Source organism: Pongo pygmaeus, chromosome 20 (assembly GCF_028885625.2).
Source record: "Pongo pygmaeus isolate AG05252 chromosome 20, NHGRI_mPonPyg2-v2.0_pri, whole genome shotgun sequence".
Lineage (NCBI taxonomy): Eukaryota > Metazoa > Chordata > Mammalia > Primates > Hominidae > Pongo > Pongo pygmaeus.
Window position 1 is genome coordinate 42,285,386 of NC_072393.2, and position 17,069 is coordinate 42,302,454.

General features: G+C 40.2%; 2 protein-coding genes across 12 annotated transcripts in view; one reads left to right on the forward strand and one right to left on the reverse strand.

Moving 5' to 3' along the window:
• ZNF829 (zinc finger protein 829) overlaps window positions 1-2,562 on the reverse strand; it is a 31,954-nt gene extending 29,392 nt beyond the window's left edge. For 2 of the 5 annotated variants that reach the window (XM_054462454.2, XM_054462452.2), the window contains exons 1-3: window positions 1,913-2,562; window positions 1,035-1,153; window positions 870-927 (exon numbers count right to left, since the gene is read on the reverse strand). In XM_054462454.2, coding sequence (XP_054318429.2) covers window positions 870-927; window positions 1,035-1,069 — 93 coding nt within the window. In that variant the 5' untranslated portion in view covers window positions 1,070-1,153; window positions 1,913-2,562. Of the gene's footprint in view, window positions 1-869; window positions 928-1,034; window positions 1,154-1,837 lie in introns of all 5 variants that reach the window. The other 3 variants (XM_054462453.2, XM_054462455.2, XM_063657644.1) reach the window with 3 other exon arrangements.
• The window catches only part of LOC129019570 (zinc finger protein 568), a 36,892-nt gene continuing 22,027 nt past the window's right edge, over window positions 2,205-17,069 (forward strand). Inside the window, exons 1-5 of one of the 7 annotated variants that reach the window (XM_054462419.2) lie at window positions 2,234-2,493; window positions 3,474-3,543; window positions 7,631-7,780; window positions 8,468-8,727; window positions 11,091-11,149. In XM_054462419.2, coding sequence (XP_054318394.1) covers window positions 8,652-8,727; window positions 11,091-11,149 — 135 coding nt within the window. In that variant the 5' untranslated portion in view covers window positions 2,234-2,493; window positions 3,474-3,543; window positions 7,631-7,780; window positions 8,468-8,651. Of the gene's footprint in view, window positions 2,494-2,673; window positions 2,757-3,473; window positions 3,544-7,630; window positions 7,781-8,467; window positions 8,728-11,090; window positions 11,150-17,069 lie in introns of those variants that run through there. The other 6 variants (XM_054462420.2, XM_054462423.2, XM_054462421.2 and 3 more) reach the window with 6 other exon arrangements.

Consider the following 17,069-nt stretch of genomic DNA (forward strand, 5'->3'; position numbering starts at 1 on the left):
ATCTAAACATGAAAGTGAAACTTATGGCTTTAAGCATAAATATAGGAGAGTATCTGCATGACCTTGGGACAGGGAAGGATTTATTTAAAAAGATACAAAAAGCACTAACCATAAAGAAAAAATATTGATAAACTCAGCTTTTTAAAAATTAGAACTTATCATAAAATCATCTTACAGGAAGTGATGAAATAGTCCAAATAGTAGGAAAACATAATCAATAAAGGACTGAGATCCAGATTACATAAATAACTCGTACGAATCAATAAGAGCTATTCCAAGAGAAAAATGAGTAAAGATTTGAACTGACATGTCACAAAAGATGACTAAAAAGCAATAAACATATGGAATATGTTCAATTTTATTATGAATCACGGAAACCCAAATTCAAACCTGTGGGGGGTGGGCAGGTGTAAGTACAGACATATATTCAAATGAGGATTTAAAAGTCTGGCATGTCTGATTTATATACCATAGTTTTTGCAAACATCAAAAATGTATTTCCCAAGACCATTTGATGACATGGGAGAATATTTATGACACTTCTTTTTGCAAAAATGTAGAACATCAAATGGTAAATGAAATAAAATTTGGTTTTTGACAAATAATGAAAATACATTAAAATATTAACACTAGCTATCTGAGTGGTCAAATTTTATTTTTTCTTGGTAATGCTGTGTTTTTGAGATCTCTAAAGTAATCATCCTTTTATTTTTAAATCAGAATAAATATTTGAGAAGAAAATTCAGCAAGCATAAGTGGAGCAACCATCCTTTTCTGTGATGGGAAAATTATAGGGACCTATAATTAAATGACATTCCTTTATTAAGCAAGAATCTTCAGAAGAAAAAGAGGAAACCCCAACAACACACCTTGGATACTGCTTGTAGAAGTTCATCATGCATTCTTTCCTCCTCTTCTGGGTGACACCTGGAGAAAGGTAAAATTGGGAGAGGGAAGAGTAACTGTGAGACACCAGGTTTTTCTTGGTACCCAGATTAGTCAAGTAAGAGGTCTTCCCCAGCCCCATTACCCACCACACATGAGGAATGGAGATCAGAGAATGGGGCATCCTGTCCAATCCCAGTGGCTCAGGGGAAAGGTTGTGTTCACTGCTGTCCAGGGTTGGAATCTGACCAGACCTCAGAGAGGTTTCCTAGAAACAGAGTTCTGGAGTCACAATCGCACAGTTGACGGGACCCTATACTCATACACAGAATGCCACATACATTTAGGGACAGTCACACTTAAATCAAGGCGACATGCACGTCTCACCTGCCCACAAGGAGCCACACACGGCAACACGGTTACAATCACATACACACCATAGGAAACACACAATTACAGCTGCACAATCGTAGGCACCCCACACTGTCGCAGAGTCACAATCACACATCACCACGGGAACACACAGCCACAACCCCCACAGTGACAGGTATCCCATATCCGCACATAAGCCGCAGTGTTATTATCTCCCAGACAATTTCACAACCTCCCCTCTTTTTTTGGGGGGGTGGGGTGGGGACAGAGTCTTGCCCTGTCGCCAGGCTGGAGTGCAGTGGCGCGATCTCGGCTCACTGCAACCTCCGCCTCCCGGGTTCAAGTGATTCTCCTGCCTCAGCCTGCGAGTAGCTGGGATTACAGGCGCGCGCCACCATGCCTAGCTAATTTTTGTATTTTTAGTAGAGATGGGGTTTCACCATGTTGGCCAGGATGGTCGCGATCTCTTGACCTCGTGATCCGCCCGCCTCGGCCTCCCAAACACAACCTCCCCCTTTCAGGCCGCTCCGCCCGCAAGGGCCCATGGCGCCAGCTCCCCATCGGCCTTCGGTATCCTCACCTAAGCCCTTTCCAGTCATCCCGGATGGGAACTTGCAGACCTGAGCCAGTTCTCCTAGGGACCAAAATATCTCACCTCCCAGATCTAAGGGTCCCGCCAGGAGTGACGAAATGTTCGAATTCCTGCGAGAAAAGTGGTAGGCCACCAGGCCCTCTGGGAAATGTAGTCCAGAGCGGGACCCACGCCGATTCCTGTCAGCCCCTCGCCTGGGCCCACCCGAAACGGCTGCTCCCTCAACTCTCAACATCCAGCCGAGCCTCGGAGTTGCAGGTCGCCGTAGCGCTGAGCAATGGAGATGAGCTTCCCAGGGAACCCGGCCCAAGCCTCCTCCTCACACAGGAAAGCAGATGTGTTCTGGACGGAAGTTGAGTGGGGCCGCGGGGCCTGCTGGGAGGTGTTGTCCTCGGAAACGTCGCTGGCGCGGAGGGATGGTTCGGCGCTTTAGGCGTCTGTTACAGACCTATGTGCGGGTCGCTTTCACCCAGCATCTCAGAAACTGCGCGCGGGATGAACATTCGGGTGTTTCTGGCTGGTGACGCTGCCGAGTCCCCGCAGCAGGGGGCGAGCAAGGGACTCACGGTTGACGGGACACGGATCCTCTAAGGCCCAGAGTGTCCCGAGTAGCGGCAGTGGGGAGTGCTCAGAGTACGCTAATGGTGAGTGGTTGCAGTTGATGGGACAAAAAACTGTGATGGGAGTTAGTGTGGGTGTGTGGTTGTGTGTGTGAGTGTGACGGCACGAATAATCTGATGGGGTGATTGTGATGTTTGGTTGCGCGTGATTATGATGAAATGTGTGATATCTGTGTGATTATGATTAAGGCTGTAGTGAGTATGAACGTGGCGAAGTGTGCGTGATTGTAATATGTCTAAGTAGTTCTTGTCTTGAGCTGGCTTTTCTGTAGCATTTGGCGTAGTTGGTAACGGCTTGAAAAACACTTATTTGTTTTCTACTGATCCTCCCTCCTTGTTGGCCACTCCTCTGTAGTCTCCTTTGCTGTCTTTTTTACCCTAGTAGCCCTTGGCCCTTTGTAATTTTCCATTATTCCTTGGTGAACTTTAAAGATTCATTATTATCTTATGACTTGCTGCTTTTATGTATACTAGTTAGCTATTGCCATGATAGTAATTATGTCTAAAAACCATCCCTGAACTCAATGCCATACAACAGCAAGTCCTTATTCTCCTGTTCACAGGCTTGCGCATTGACTGTGTTCAGCTGATCTAGGTGGGGCTTGGCTGAGTGGATAGGCTGCACGATGAGTTAAGATCTGCTCCGCGTGTGTTCTTTCAGGGTCTCAGGCCAAAAGGACATTGGTTGCCAGGGCATGCTCTGCTCCTGATGGGTCACCAGAGCACAAGAGAGATTGCCTCAACCAGAGCAAGTCACATGGCTAAGCCTAAAATCAATTATGCCCACAGTTGGAGAGCAAAGTTACCTCGCAAAGAGTATGAATAATAATCTATTAGAGGGGGTGAGGAATTGGACTAAAATTCCACCTTAAGAAACATACCTCTTTATCCTGGTGAATTCCTTTTAGTCCGGGTTCTCTTTTGTCTGATAATATTGCTTTTCAAGTTTTATTGTATTTCTTAAGAATTTCATTTTCTAACCCCCTTGTGTCTTTATGTTTCAGATCTGTGTCTCGTAAAGAGCATATTGCTGGGCATACGTCCGTTTATCTTGTTTGACTGTTATTTTAATAGGTGAGTATAATTCAGTGGCATTTATCATGATTGCTCGTAAAAATGTTTTATTTTCTATTTATTATGCCTTAAACATTTTTGATTGACATATAATAGTTGCACATATATCTTTTTTATTGTGCAAATTCACCTCATCCCTTTTTCTCCCCTAGTTTGGTTTCTGCTTTTATCCTTTTATTTTTAATATGCATACTTAACAAAACTCAACCTTAAAACTTTAAAATACTTGAACTCCAAAATATCCACCAATTTCTGTTTTTCTTGTCTGATATTATTTTCTTCTAGTTTTTGTTGTTGTTTTGTTTTGTTTTGTTGTTTTGAGATGGAGTCTTGCTCTGTTGCCCAGGCTGGCGTGCAGTGGCACGGTCTCAGGGCACTGCAGCCTCTGCCTCCTGAGTTCAAGTGATTCTCCGGCCTCAGCCTCTCCAGTAGCTGGGACTACAGAGGCGCCACCACACCCGGCTGATTTTTTGTATTTTTGGTAGCGGCGAGGTTTCACCGTGTTAGCCACCGTGTTAGATCTCCTGACATCGTGATTTGCCCACCTCAGCATCCCAAAGTGCTGGGATTACAGGCGCGAGCCACCGTGCCAGACCTATTCTTTTCTAGTTTTAAATCCCCAAATTAGTGGTAGTAGCTCATTTATTCTATATACGGTTTGTATCCAGGAGGGGTTGGTTTCAGGACCCCCCATGGATACCAGACTCCACAGATGCTCAAGTCCCTACATCCTTCTGAATACATTAAATCATCTCTAGATTATTTGTAATACCTAATACAATTTAAATGCTATGTAAATCATTGTTACACTTTATTGTGTAGGGAATAATGAGAAAAAAATCTGTACTGTACGTGTTCAGTACAGACACAACTGTAGTAGGCCTAACTATATTTTTTATCTGAGGCTGATTGAATCTGAGGATGCAGAACCTGTGGATAAGGAGGACCAACTGTATACATACACGTATATTTAATTGTGGTAAAATACACAACATAGAATTTACCATCTAAACCATATATAAGTGTACAGTTCAGTGGCATGAAGTACATTCATATTGTTATGGTACCATCACCGCCATCCATCCAGAGAACTCTTCTTGCAAAACAGAAACCCAGTACCTATCAAACAATAACTCTGTACCCCCCCTTTCCCCCGGCCTATGGCATCTACCATTCTACTTTCTGTCTCTGAATTTGACTATTCTAAGTACTTCGTATAAGCAGAATCATGTGTTGTTTGTCCTTTTGTGACCCTGATTTAACTTAGCATAAAGTCCTCAAGATTCATCCATGTTAGCATGTATTGGAATTTCCTCCTTTTTTAAGGCCGAATGATAAGTATGTCATATGGATAAATATTTTATCAATTTATTCATCATTGGACACTTGGGCTGCTTCTACCTTTTGGCAACTGCAAGTGACACTGCTACAAACATGGGTATAGAACTATCTGAGTCCCTGCTTTCAGTTTTTTATATATACATGTGGTAATGTCTGTTTTTAATCTTTGATTGTCATAGTGTTTTCGATAATGACTGAACCATTTTATCAGCATATTTTTGAGCACCTACTATGAATATCAAAAACAGACAACAATAAGTCCTTGTTTTCACGGAGTTTATGTTGAGGGGGGTGGGTGGACAGTATATATAACTAAATTATAGTCATGTGCCATATATGTATGGACTATATACATATATGACAGTGGTCCTGTAAGACAGTGGTCCCCAGCCTTTTTGGCACCAGGGAGTGATTTTTATGGAAGACAATTTTTCCAGGGACTGGGGGATGGGAGGGTTATGGTTTCAGGATGAAACTGTGGTCCCTCAAATCATCAGGCATTAGATTCCTATAAGGAGCAAGCAACCTATATCCCTCGCATGCAGAGTTCAAAAGAGGGTTCACACTCCTGTAAGGCTGGAACGCCACCACTGATCTCACAGAAGGTGGAGCTCAGGCGGTAATGCTCACTCACCTGCTGCTAACTTCCTGCTGTGTGGCCTGGTTCCCAACCAGTACCGGCACGTGGCCCAGGGGTTGAGGACCCCTGCTGTAAGATTATAATGGAGCTGAAAAATTCCTGTCGCCTAGTGACTTTCTAGCCAATATAACACTGTAGCACAATACCGTTACTCATGTGTTTGCAGTGATGCCGCTGTAAACAAACCTACTCTGCTGCCAGTCATATAAAAGTATAACATAAAATTATGTACAGTACATATTACTTGGTAATGATAATAAATATGTTCCTGGTTCATGTGCCTACTATACTATACTTTTTATCATTACTTTGGAGCATATGCCTATTTATTTTAAAAAGTTAACTGTAAAACAGCCTCGGGTCCTTCAGGAGGTATTCCAGAAGAAGGCATTGTTGTCATAGCATGTGATAGCTCTGTGTGTGTTATTGTCCCTGAAGATCTTCCAGCGGGGCCAGATGTGGAGGTGAAAGACAGTACCAATGATCCTGGACACTGTGTAGGCCTAGGCTAATGGGTGTTTGTGTCTTAATTTTTAACAAGAAAGTTTAAAAAGTTAAAAAAATTTTTTTTAAGAAGATAGCTTATAGAATAAGGATATAAAGAAAAAATATTTCTGTACAGCTGTACAATGCGTTTTAAGCTATGTGCTACTACAAGAGTCAAAAAGTTTTAAAAAATTGAAAAGCTGGCTGAACGCAGTGGCTCACCCCTATAATCCCAGCACTTTGGGAGGCCGAGGCAGGTGGATTACAGGAGGTCAAGAGTTAGAGACCAGGCTGGCCAACATGGTGAAACCCCATCTCTACTAAAAATACAAAAATTAGCCGGGCGTGGTGGCAGACGCCTGTAATCCCAGCTACTTGGGAGGCTGAGGCAGGAGCATCACTTGAACTCAGGAGGCTTAGATTGCAGTTAGCCAAGATGGTGCCATTACTCCAGCCTGGGTGACGGAGTGAGACTCCACCTCAAAAAAAAAAAAAAAATGAAAAGCTTATAAAGTAACAAAGTTATAGTAAGCTAAGGCTAATTCAACAATTTGAAGAAATAAAAATTTTATAAATTTAGTGTAGCCTAGGTGTACAGTGTTTATAAAGTCTACAGTAGTGTACAGTAGTGTCCTAGGCTTTTGTGTTCACTCACCACTCACTCACTCAGAGCAACTTCCAGTTCTGCAAGTTTCATTCATGGTAAGTGCCCCTTACCAGTGTACCATTTTTTATCTTTTATACTATATTTTTACCATTTCTCTCCTGTGTTTAGTTATGTTTAGATATACAAACACCTACCTTTGTATTGCAGTTGTCTACAGTATTCAGTACAGTAACATGCCATACAGGTTCGTAGCCTAGGAGCAATAGGCTATACCATATAGCATAGGTGGGTAGTAGGCTATACCATCCACATTTGTGTAAGTACACTTATATTTGCACAATGATGAAATTGCCTAATGACACATTTCTCAGAGCATATCTCTGTTGCAAAGTGATGCGTGACTATATATATTAATAGTTTGTTAGAAAGTGATCACTGTCGGCCAAGCATGGTGGCTCATGCCTGTAATCCCAGCACTTTGAGAGGCTGAGGCCGGCAGATCACCTGAGGTCAGGAGTTCAAGACCAGCCTGACCAACATGGAGAAATCCCATCTCTACTAAAAATACAAAATTAGCCGGGCATGGTGGCGCATGCCTGTAATCCCAGCTACTCAGAAGGCTGAGGCAGGAGAATCACTTAAACCCAGGAGGCGGAGGTTGCAGTGAACTGAGATTGTGCCATTGCACTCCAGCCTGGGCAACAAGAGCGAAACTCCGTCCAAAAAAAAGAAAAGAAAGAAAGTGATCACTGTCATGAAAAAAAAGTGAGCGTGTGAGGGGTATTAGGAGGATATCTCAAGCATAGCACTTCTCAAAACTTATTATAACTGAATGTTTTCTGTTTTATTTGTTCTATCATACAGGGCAAAAATTAGTCTATTTTGTTATATATATATATTTTTTACTCTTTACCTAATAAAGACTCATAGCAGCTGCTAAATTCATATATCTTAATAGTCATTTCATATATTCATCCAATATTATTGTGACATGAGTATAATTGTCATTTCAGATGAAGAGTCTTGGAATTCTAAATTGCAATTCTCCCTTAACTCAGTTGCCAAGATAATACAGAAATGGAATGAAATAGCTGGTCTTTGAATGAAACTCTCTTTTATGCCAAATTTGGGGTTGCTGCAAATCTGGGTGTTTTTTGACTCAGGTATATATCTGTCACCTCATCGAGCATACACCTTTAGACACATAGAAGATATCTGAAGAACAGATAGGTAAACATCACTTGGTTTACACCTCTGGTCAGTGTGTCCAGAGTGTATGAATTACAAATAAGGAAGATTAGTGTTTGAGGCTGTGTTATCTATTAGTGTGTAACAAATTACCTCAAAAACTAGTGGCTTAAACAACAATAAACATTATCTCACAGTTTCTGTGGGAAGTGTCTTCACTGGGTATTTTGGCTTGGGTATCTCATGAAGTTGCAGTCAAGATGTCAGCAGGGCTGCAGTCATTGGAAGGCTGGGCTGGGGCTGGAGGATTCACTTCCAAGATAGCTGGCTTCCAAGTTAGTGTTAGCTGTCAACGGGAGGCCTCTCCCTAGGGCTGGTTGAGTGTTGTCATGGTATGGCAGCTGGCTTCCCTTGACATCCATGATCCAAATGTGCAAGACAGAAGCCCTAATGTCTTTTGTAACCTAACCTTAGAAGTCACACACCATCATTTCTGCAATATCCTATTGGTTATGCAGGTCAAAGGTACTCAGGGTGGGAGGGATCTACAAAGGCATGAATACCAGAAGACGGTGATCACTGGGGGCCATCTTGGAAGCTGGTTATCACAGGGAGCCAGTGAGAAGGCACCAGGTAAATTAGATTTATATCCTAATCCACAGGTCCTGGCTCCACAAGGATAAAACACATCTGCAGTGCAAATAGAAGTCTGAGGAACAGGTGTCTGTCATGGAAGGAGACCTGACCTGAGACCTGCCTTAGAGGCTGGAGAGTCCTGAAAGAGAGTGGACCCTGGAGTTGCTGGAGCTTGTCTTGACCCTTCTGCCCAGAGCAGGCAGGGTCTGCATGACATCTCAATCTTCAGTGATCAGCAATAGCTGTGTGACAATGGAGCGTTTGAGCCATATGATGGAAAGGAAAGGTGAGGTGGCTCATAGGTGGACAGAGCTTAGGAGAGAAAGGCTCTACATTTGGGGACAGTGAAAAGAAATTCATTACTCCTACTGAGAAAGGTCACATGTGTTAATTGACTATGCAGGGGAGACATTTGTTTTTAATCGTATTCATTTGACTATTTGATTTTTTAAAATAAATTTTGAAATGCAATTTTTATTTCTTAAAGAATATATTTAAATATATCTTTAAATGCTGTACTATAACATAAACAAAAGCTTCCTATTTCATCCATCCTCGTTCCCTGTTCCCAGTCCTGAAAGGCAACCACTTTGAACATTTTTGTCTCAATATTCTGGTATTCACCTCCTTTTTTCTAAATAACATTCTTATACTGCTAATGCTTGATTTCTCAGTTTTAGATATTTCCTATTGATTTTTGATAATGAAGTTAAGGATTTAGCTCTCTTTCACTACCTAACCCCTTCCGTTTCACCTCCACCCCAACACACTTTTCTCCTTGCCCTTCTTTCTAATATGGTATTATTTTTTGGAGGTTGAAGGTTGACCAGATGTCAGGATCTGTAAGCATTTTCTTTTGGGCTAGTCAGTTTCCCCAGCAAGAAGTCCTAGATTTTGCTTGAGAAGTACAAGCCAGAACTCCTGCTTTTTGGGAGACAAACAAAGGAAGGAAGTGAGCATGTTGGGCACCTCATCTTGCAATATGAGAACTTTAATTCTTTTCTCTCTGCACTGCTTCAACCCCACCTTTATCTGCATCTGGTATGCCTGAAATCCAGAGCGTGTCTCATTCAGTATATCTAGGGAAGTAATCTTTAATTTTTTTCTGTTGCCAATGTGAGGGAAATGTGACTATGCCATGTTGGGTGAAAGAAAACATCAGGTGGTTTTAACATCTTTTTATGACATCTTACATTCGGTTTTATGGTTTTCAGCCCTACTCCCAAACTCTAGTCCACAGAAGTAATTAGTAGCTCCATTCCTGAACCTTTCTAGGGTCCTGTCATGACTTCCCCACCCTCCTCCCACGTTCACTTAAGCTTCAGCTTTCTCTGGTTAAATTAGATACCACTCATTTGTCTGCTCTCTAACTTCCCACATTTTGTTGACAGCTCTTATCTGTGGAAATCTTCTATATTCTTTGTCCTTATGAGTTTTAGCCTCCTTTTTTCCTTTATTAACATTATGATTGGTTTGGGAGAGAGTGGAAATATTAATAAATGCAGGTATTCAGGGTTTTATTTTTAACCAAAAGGCCCTGAATTTTTTAGGGTAAAAAATAAATCAAGTTTTTTAAAAATGTCATTAGAATCATGACTGTATTGCATTCTATCATATGAATGTTCCACATTACCTATAGCCAGTGTCTGATGAAGGTTTTTTTCTAAATTCTTTTTTTTTGTGGGGAGACAGAGTCTCGCTCTGTCGCCCAGGCTGGAGTGCAGTGGTGTGATCTCGGCTCACTGCAACCTGCACTTCCTGGTTCAAGCGATTCTTCTGCCTCAGCCTCCCAAGTAGCTGGGACTACAGGCGTGCGCCACCATGCCCAGCAAATTTTTGTATTTTTAGTAGAGACGGGGTTTCGCCATATTGGCCAAGCTGGTCTCGAACTCCTGACCTCGTGATCTGCCCGCCTTGGCCTCCCAAAGTGCTGGGATTACAGGCGTGAGCCACCACACTTGGCCCTAAATTCTTTATGGTTAAAAAATAACATTTTAGGCCGGGCGTGGTGGCTCACACCTGTAATCCCAGCACTTTGGGAGGCCGAGGCAAATGGATCACTTGAGGTCAGGAGTTCAAAACCAGCCTGGCCAACCTGATGAAACCCCTTCTGTACTAAAAATACAAAAAAGTTAGCCAGGGATGGTGGTGGATGCCTATAATCCCAGCTACTCGGGAGGCTGAGGCAGGAGAATCGCTTGAACCTGGGAGGCAGAGGTTGCAGTAAGCAGAGATCAGACCACTGCACTCCAGCCTGGACAACAGAGTGAGACTCCATTTCAAAAAAAAGAAAAAAAAAACATTTTAAAGATCATCCCAATCTTTAAATTTTTGGGGTATCTATTATGTACTTAACATAAACTTCCTGTTAGAAATAAAACAGCAAGATTCTAGGTAGATAAAATATTGCCAATAGATTCATTGGGCACTGCATACTTAGCCCTCCATAAATCCCCATCAGACCCCATATGATTAAATTAGCCATCTGTGTCCATTTCAGTGTCTATAGCTAGGTGGCAGTTAACATTTCTTATTTCTTCAAGGATCATTCATCTGTAGAGGGTCTTATAGCTACTTGGTACTGAAGATTTCTAAATATTCCTTTGTCTGAAACTTTGAAGCAAATCTGTTTCGTTTCTCTTCCCTCAGCTTGGTATTCTCAGGAGTCTGCCCTTTCCGAGGAAGAAGAGGATACAGCCAGGCCTCTCGTACGTCTTAAGCATTTATTTGTTTCCTGCATTATTTTGCAGTGCAGTTACAGTGGGTTATTGTAACCTACCAATATGTTGGAAAAAATAAATTGATGAAAAAATGAGAAAAAATACAGATAGAAAATCAGAACCTGGGGAAATCTGAGATATGGCTATGCAGAAGCAGGTACATACAGAATTATTAAAGTTGAGTTCAAATTTAAATATGATCTGGAGAGTCAAAGCAAACTGGGACACTTAAGTTTATTCCATAAGTCCATAAGTTGCACCGTTTATGAGGAAAAACTTACAATTATTTAAGTAAAAGGCTTTTAATTGGCACCTTGGTCAAAAAGAAACTCTGAAATATAGTTGGACTTCTGTATCTGTAGATTCTGCATCCATAGATTCAACCAACTGCAAATGAAAAATACTTGAAAAAAAAATGGGTGGTTGTATCTGTACTGAATATGTACAGACTTTTTTCTTGTCATTTTCTAAACAATATAGTGTAACAACTATTTACATAGAAATCACATTATATTAGGTTTTATAAGCAATCTAGGGATGATTTAAAGTATACGGGAGGATGTACATTGGTTACGTACAAATCCTACACCATTTTATATAAGGGACTTGAGCATCTGTGGATTTTGGTGTCCGTTGGGGGTCCTGGAACCCATTCTCCATGGTTTCCTAGGGACGACTGTAATTCCTTAATTCTTACAATTTTTAGCTTAGCTTTTAAAAGTCGGTCTTGGCTAAAGTTCAAAAATTTAATTTACCTGGAAGAGTAAGTGGAACACATATCTTTCAAATGATCCTACGTATATATTTTCTTCAATTGAGTTTTTAATTCAAGTTGAGCTAAATTATACTAATATTCTATGGCGAAGTCTTATAGTTCTGATATCCATAGCTTTTCACATCTTTTTTATGGTCTCAGAAGATATAGTCTTCATCCTCATCTTACAAAATTACATATTCTCTGCTCTTGATTCTTTTTGTTTCCACCTCTGAAGTCACTCACACACCTATATTTTGAATGTTTCCTGCTTAACTGCCTCTTTTTCTTCAGCTTATGTCTTTCACATCATGAAACATACACACATACTTCTTTTGACCATATGATCATATGGCTCATCCAGTTACTTCTGTTGGCGCGGTGGCCCTAGACAAACCTCTCTGGCCCTAGACATGGAAAACCAACTGTTACAGCTTTATTGAGTTCTTACTATGTGCCAGGTGTATTGTGCTTTACATAGCTTATTTCATGTAATTATTATCAGAAGTCTATGAAGTACATATTATTTAAATTTTTTAAGATAAGGGAAATGAAGCACAGAGGTTAAGAAGCTTACATAACATCATGCATCAATGTGTCATAAACCCAGGATTCAAATCCATACAGTCTGACTCTAGGGCCCACACTCTACAATACTGTACAGATGGAGGCTCATTATGAGTGAAGAAATACAAAAGCCAATTACCCGTTCATATTGTTTGTCTATTTTGTAATAATAGTTTTTTCTGTATTTGAAATTAGAATATTTTAAGAATGTCTATTTCAGTATTAGGACTTAGGATTTATGCAGCTACCTTCTCCCCTTCTGTCACTTTTATGTTATTTATTTTTTGTTGTATAGACACTGAAGTTTGGTTAGTTACATTTAGTGTATGATAAATATGTATACATAATAGAATTCAGTCAAAATATGCAACTATTAATATTTAGTGGTCTTTTTTCATGAGTTGCCAATGTTGATCTTTTCTAAGGTATCTTTCCTAATTAATATTAGATTATAGAGATAATCTCTGTTCAAAGCTTTGTTTTCCATATTTAGTCTTTAATCCAACTGGATTATAATATTGTAATTGGTTTGAGATAGGAATTTACTGATAATTCTATTAGTAGAATTATCTTTGCATGTAGAAGACCAGTTTTTCCAACACCGTTTATTAAGTAGATCTTTCCTTTGTGATGCCACCTTTACTGTATACATACGTGATTGTTTCTAGGCTTTTACTTTTTCTTTAGTCTATTTGTCTACATTTATATCAGTACCGTACTTTGTGTGTGTGTGTTTTACATTGGTTTAATTACAATTACTTTATATGGGCAATGATTTCACCACTTCTTTATGCACACACATTATTCTTAGGTTTTCAAAAAATTTTCAGCTACTTTGGGACCTCTGGGCTTCCATTTGAATTTTAGAATTAGTTTATCTAGTTCTAGGAAGAAAGACTATTGGGGATTTTCATTGAATTGCACAGACTAATTGGAGAAGAATTGAGTAAAAAATACATATATATTAAAAAAAAGATATATGTATATAAAGATATATATATAAAGATATACATGTATGTGTGTGTATGTGTATATATATATATATATATATATATATATATTTTTTTTTTTTTTTTGGTGATGAAGTCTTGCTTTGTTGCCCAGGCTGGATTGCAGTGACATGATCTTGGCTCACTGCAACCTCCACCTCCCGGGTTTAAGCGATTCTCATGCCTCAACCTCCCAAGCAGCTGGGATTACAGGTGTATACCACCATGCCTGGCTAAGTTTTTGCATTTTTAGTAGAGATAGGGTTTCGCCATGTTGGCCAGGCTGACCTCAAGTGATTCTGACCTCAAGTGATCCACCTGCCTCAGCTTCCCAAAGTACTAGGATTACAGGCATGAGCCATTGCACCTGTCCTGAAATATATTTTCTGTCACAATTAAAGATGTTTCCATTTAAGGGAATCTATTAATATAAATTATTATATTCAAGAGAAAAACAATCAGATCTATAGAGCTGAAAATTTTTTTAACTCAGAACCTGTGATTTCAAAAGGACCTATTTATAAAGTAAAAGTAAAAGAACATTTTCTTATGATATTTTAAGAAATTATTCACATGCATACAACACATATATACGTGCAGATAATAAGCTAAAAGCTAGTACCATGTTTACTTGTAAAAATTAGGCACTTTCCTACTAGTCAGGAACACAACCAGCTTGCCAGTGCTACCACATTTATCTACTACAATTTTGTATGCCTAGACATAAGTAAGGGGAGGGAAATGAAGTAAAAAGTGGGATGGTGCATTCAAAATTATGATATCTAAGTGATACAATTATTTTTTTGGCAACAGAAGAGAAACACAAGAATGATTGAAATATGGACACAAAATTAATATACAAAAATCAATACCATTTTTCTCTATAAACCACACCATCAAAAATGAAGTGGAAGAATGATGCTCAGACTAGAAAAAAACCCGAAAGAAAAAAATGAATGTATGTGGTGTACATGGGAGAATGAAACCTTCAAATTATTACTGAGATAGAGGATTTGAGCAAATTTTTTAAATACCCTTTTTTGGATAAGATCCATCATTATTAAATTAATATAAATTGTCTTTAACCTACATAGAGTTATCAGAATCTCAATAACAATTCTAAATTATTTTTCTTAGAATTAGACAAGTTTATTTGAGCCGAGTCTAGAATACGTTTGAAAAATAAAAACGTGCAGAATGGCCAGGAAAAGTATAAAAGAATGTCATGTGCCATGCTCTAAGTTTTTAAAAGAAGAATATTTGTTTAATGCTTACGTAACTTTAGGGAAAAAAAAATTTTATAAAAAATTGCCAGTCAGCATATACACCCAGAACTGACTTGTAGTTATCTTTATTCCCTCACTGTAAACTTTGTTATTTTTAAAAATTATATTCTATGATGTATCTTAAAAGTGAAGAAAGCGAGGCATGGTGGCTCACACCTGTAATCCCAGCACTTTAGGAGGCCACAGCAGGAGGCCACTTTAGGAGGCCACAGCAGGAGGCCACTTTAGGAGGCCACAGCAGGAGGCCACTTTAGGAAGCCAGGAGTTTGAGACCAGCTGGATCAATACAGCAAGACCTAGTCTTTACAAAAAATTTTTTAAAATTAGCTGGGTGTGGCCAGGCATGGTGGCTCACGCCTGTAATCCCAGCACTTTGGGAGGCTGAGGCGGGTGGATCATGAGGTCAGAAGATCGAGAGCATTCTGGCTCACACGGTGAAACCCCGTTTCTACTAAAAATACAAAAAATTAGCTGGGTGTGGTCGTACATGCCTGTAGTCCCAGCTAGCTGGGAGGCTGAGGCAGGAGAATCACTTGTACCCAGGAGGCAGAGGTTGCAGTGAGCCGAGATCACACCATTGCACTCCAGCCTGGGCGACAGAGCAAGACTGTCTCAAAAAAAAAAAAAAAATTAGCTAGGTTTGGTGGCTCACATGTGTAGTCCCAGCTACTCAGGAGGCTGAGGCAGGAGGATTGCTTGAGCTCAGCAGTGAGTCTTCAGTGAGCTATGATTGTGGCACTGCTCCAGCTTAGGTGACAGAGCGAGACCCAGTTTCAAAGAAAAAAAAAAGTGAAGGAGAGGAAGGTGCTGTGGTACCAGCAAGAACATTGGAAATGTTAGTGCCTCTTGCCAGGGGCAGAAGTGTATTCATGTTTTTTTTTTGGTTCTGTTTGACAGGAGAAGGAATAAAACTTAATAACATGAACTGTGAATTAATGTTTTTTAAGGTTCAAACCCCTATGTTTCTTGCTATTAATACTGAATTTCTTAACATTTGTATGTGAAGAGAATCAACATCTTGGGAAAATAGACCCTATTATAAAGACTGACTCATCATTTTATACAGTCAAAAATTAAAACATATTTTACTTCTTGGTATTTTGTTACTTATGGCTTTTGTCAGGGATGCAATCTGTTTTTTTTTTTTCTTTTTTTTTTTTTTTGAGACGGAGTCTTGCTCTGTCGCCCAGGCTGGAGTGCAATGGCACAATCTTGGCTGACTGCAAGCTCCGCCTCCCGGGTTCACGCCATTCTCCTGCCTCAGCCTCCCGAGTCGCTGGGACTACAGGCGCCCGCCACCACACCCGGCTAATTTTTTGTATCTTTAGTAGAGATGGGGTTTCACCATGTTAGCCAGGATGGTCTCGATCTCCTGACCTCGTGATCTGCCTGCCTCGGCCTCCCAAAGTGCTGGGATTACAGGCATGAGCCACCTTACAGGCGTGAGCCACCGCACCCGGCCAGGGGTGCAAATCTTTTTATATGAGATTTATGCTAAGTTACTAGATTTGGTGGGAAAATGTTTTTGTACTGATTTGTTATCACTAATTTAAAAAATGTTTTATCTTTTTGTAGTTTTCCCCTCTTTGTTGTGGTATATATTCCAGAGGGATTATCTATTTCTGAAACATTCATCAGTTGATTATTGTGTCAAGCTCTGTTCTGAATCACATTTACTGTGTTATTTAGTCTTCACATCAACCCTTTAAGGAGAATTCCACTTTATAGATGAGGAAACTGAGACGCAAGTTTGGCTATTTGTCAAGGTAACACGATTAGTAAATTTTGAAGCCAGAATTTGAAGCCATGATGTTGGATACCACAGCCTATTAACTGGTAAAACATATCTAAACCCAGCTCCATTTTGAAAGTTTAGTACTTCAATATCTATTTTCAGTCAGAAATGTGTCAGTCACATGTCTGTTCAGCCTTTCTGCTGCTTTTGTGAATAGAAAACAGGCATTCATTCTTATCCTTGGGGTCTGCAGGTTAACTATGTGGGCATCTCTGCTTTGGGCTGCAGATCAGCTGGCCTTGGCTAGGCTCCACGGTGGGCTTGTGTCTGCTCTGCATATATTCATTCTGAGTTTCAGCTGAAATGGCACAGCTTCCTGGGCCAAGGTCTTCATTTGCTGTCTCACTGGAGCACATGAGCCAAGGTAAAGGGTGTAAGCAAATTTCAGGACTTTGCTCACATCATGTTTACTGACATTCCTTTTGCCCCAGCAAAGGGCTCAGACAAGGCCCACATTAGTAGATGGGACATTAGTACAGGCAGGAAGTGAAGACTCGCTGAATAATCAATTTATCAC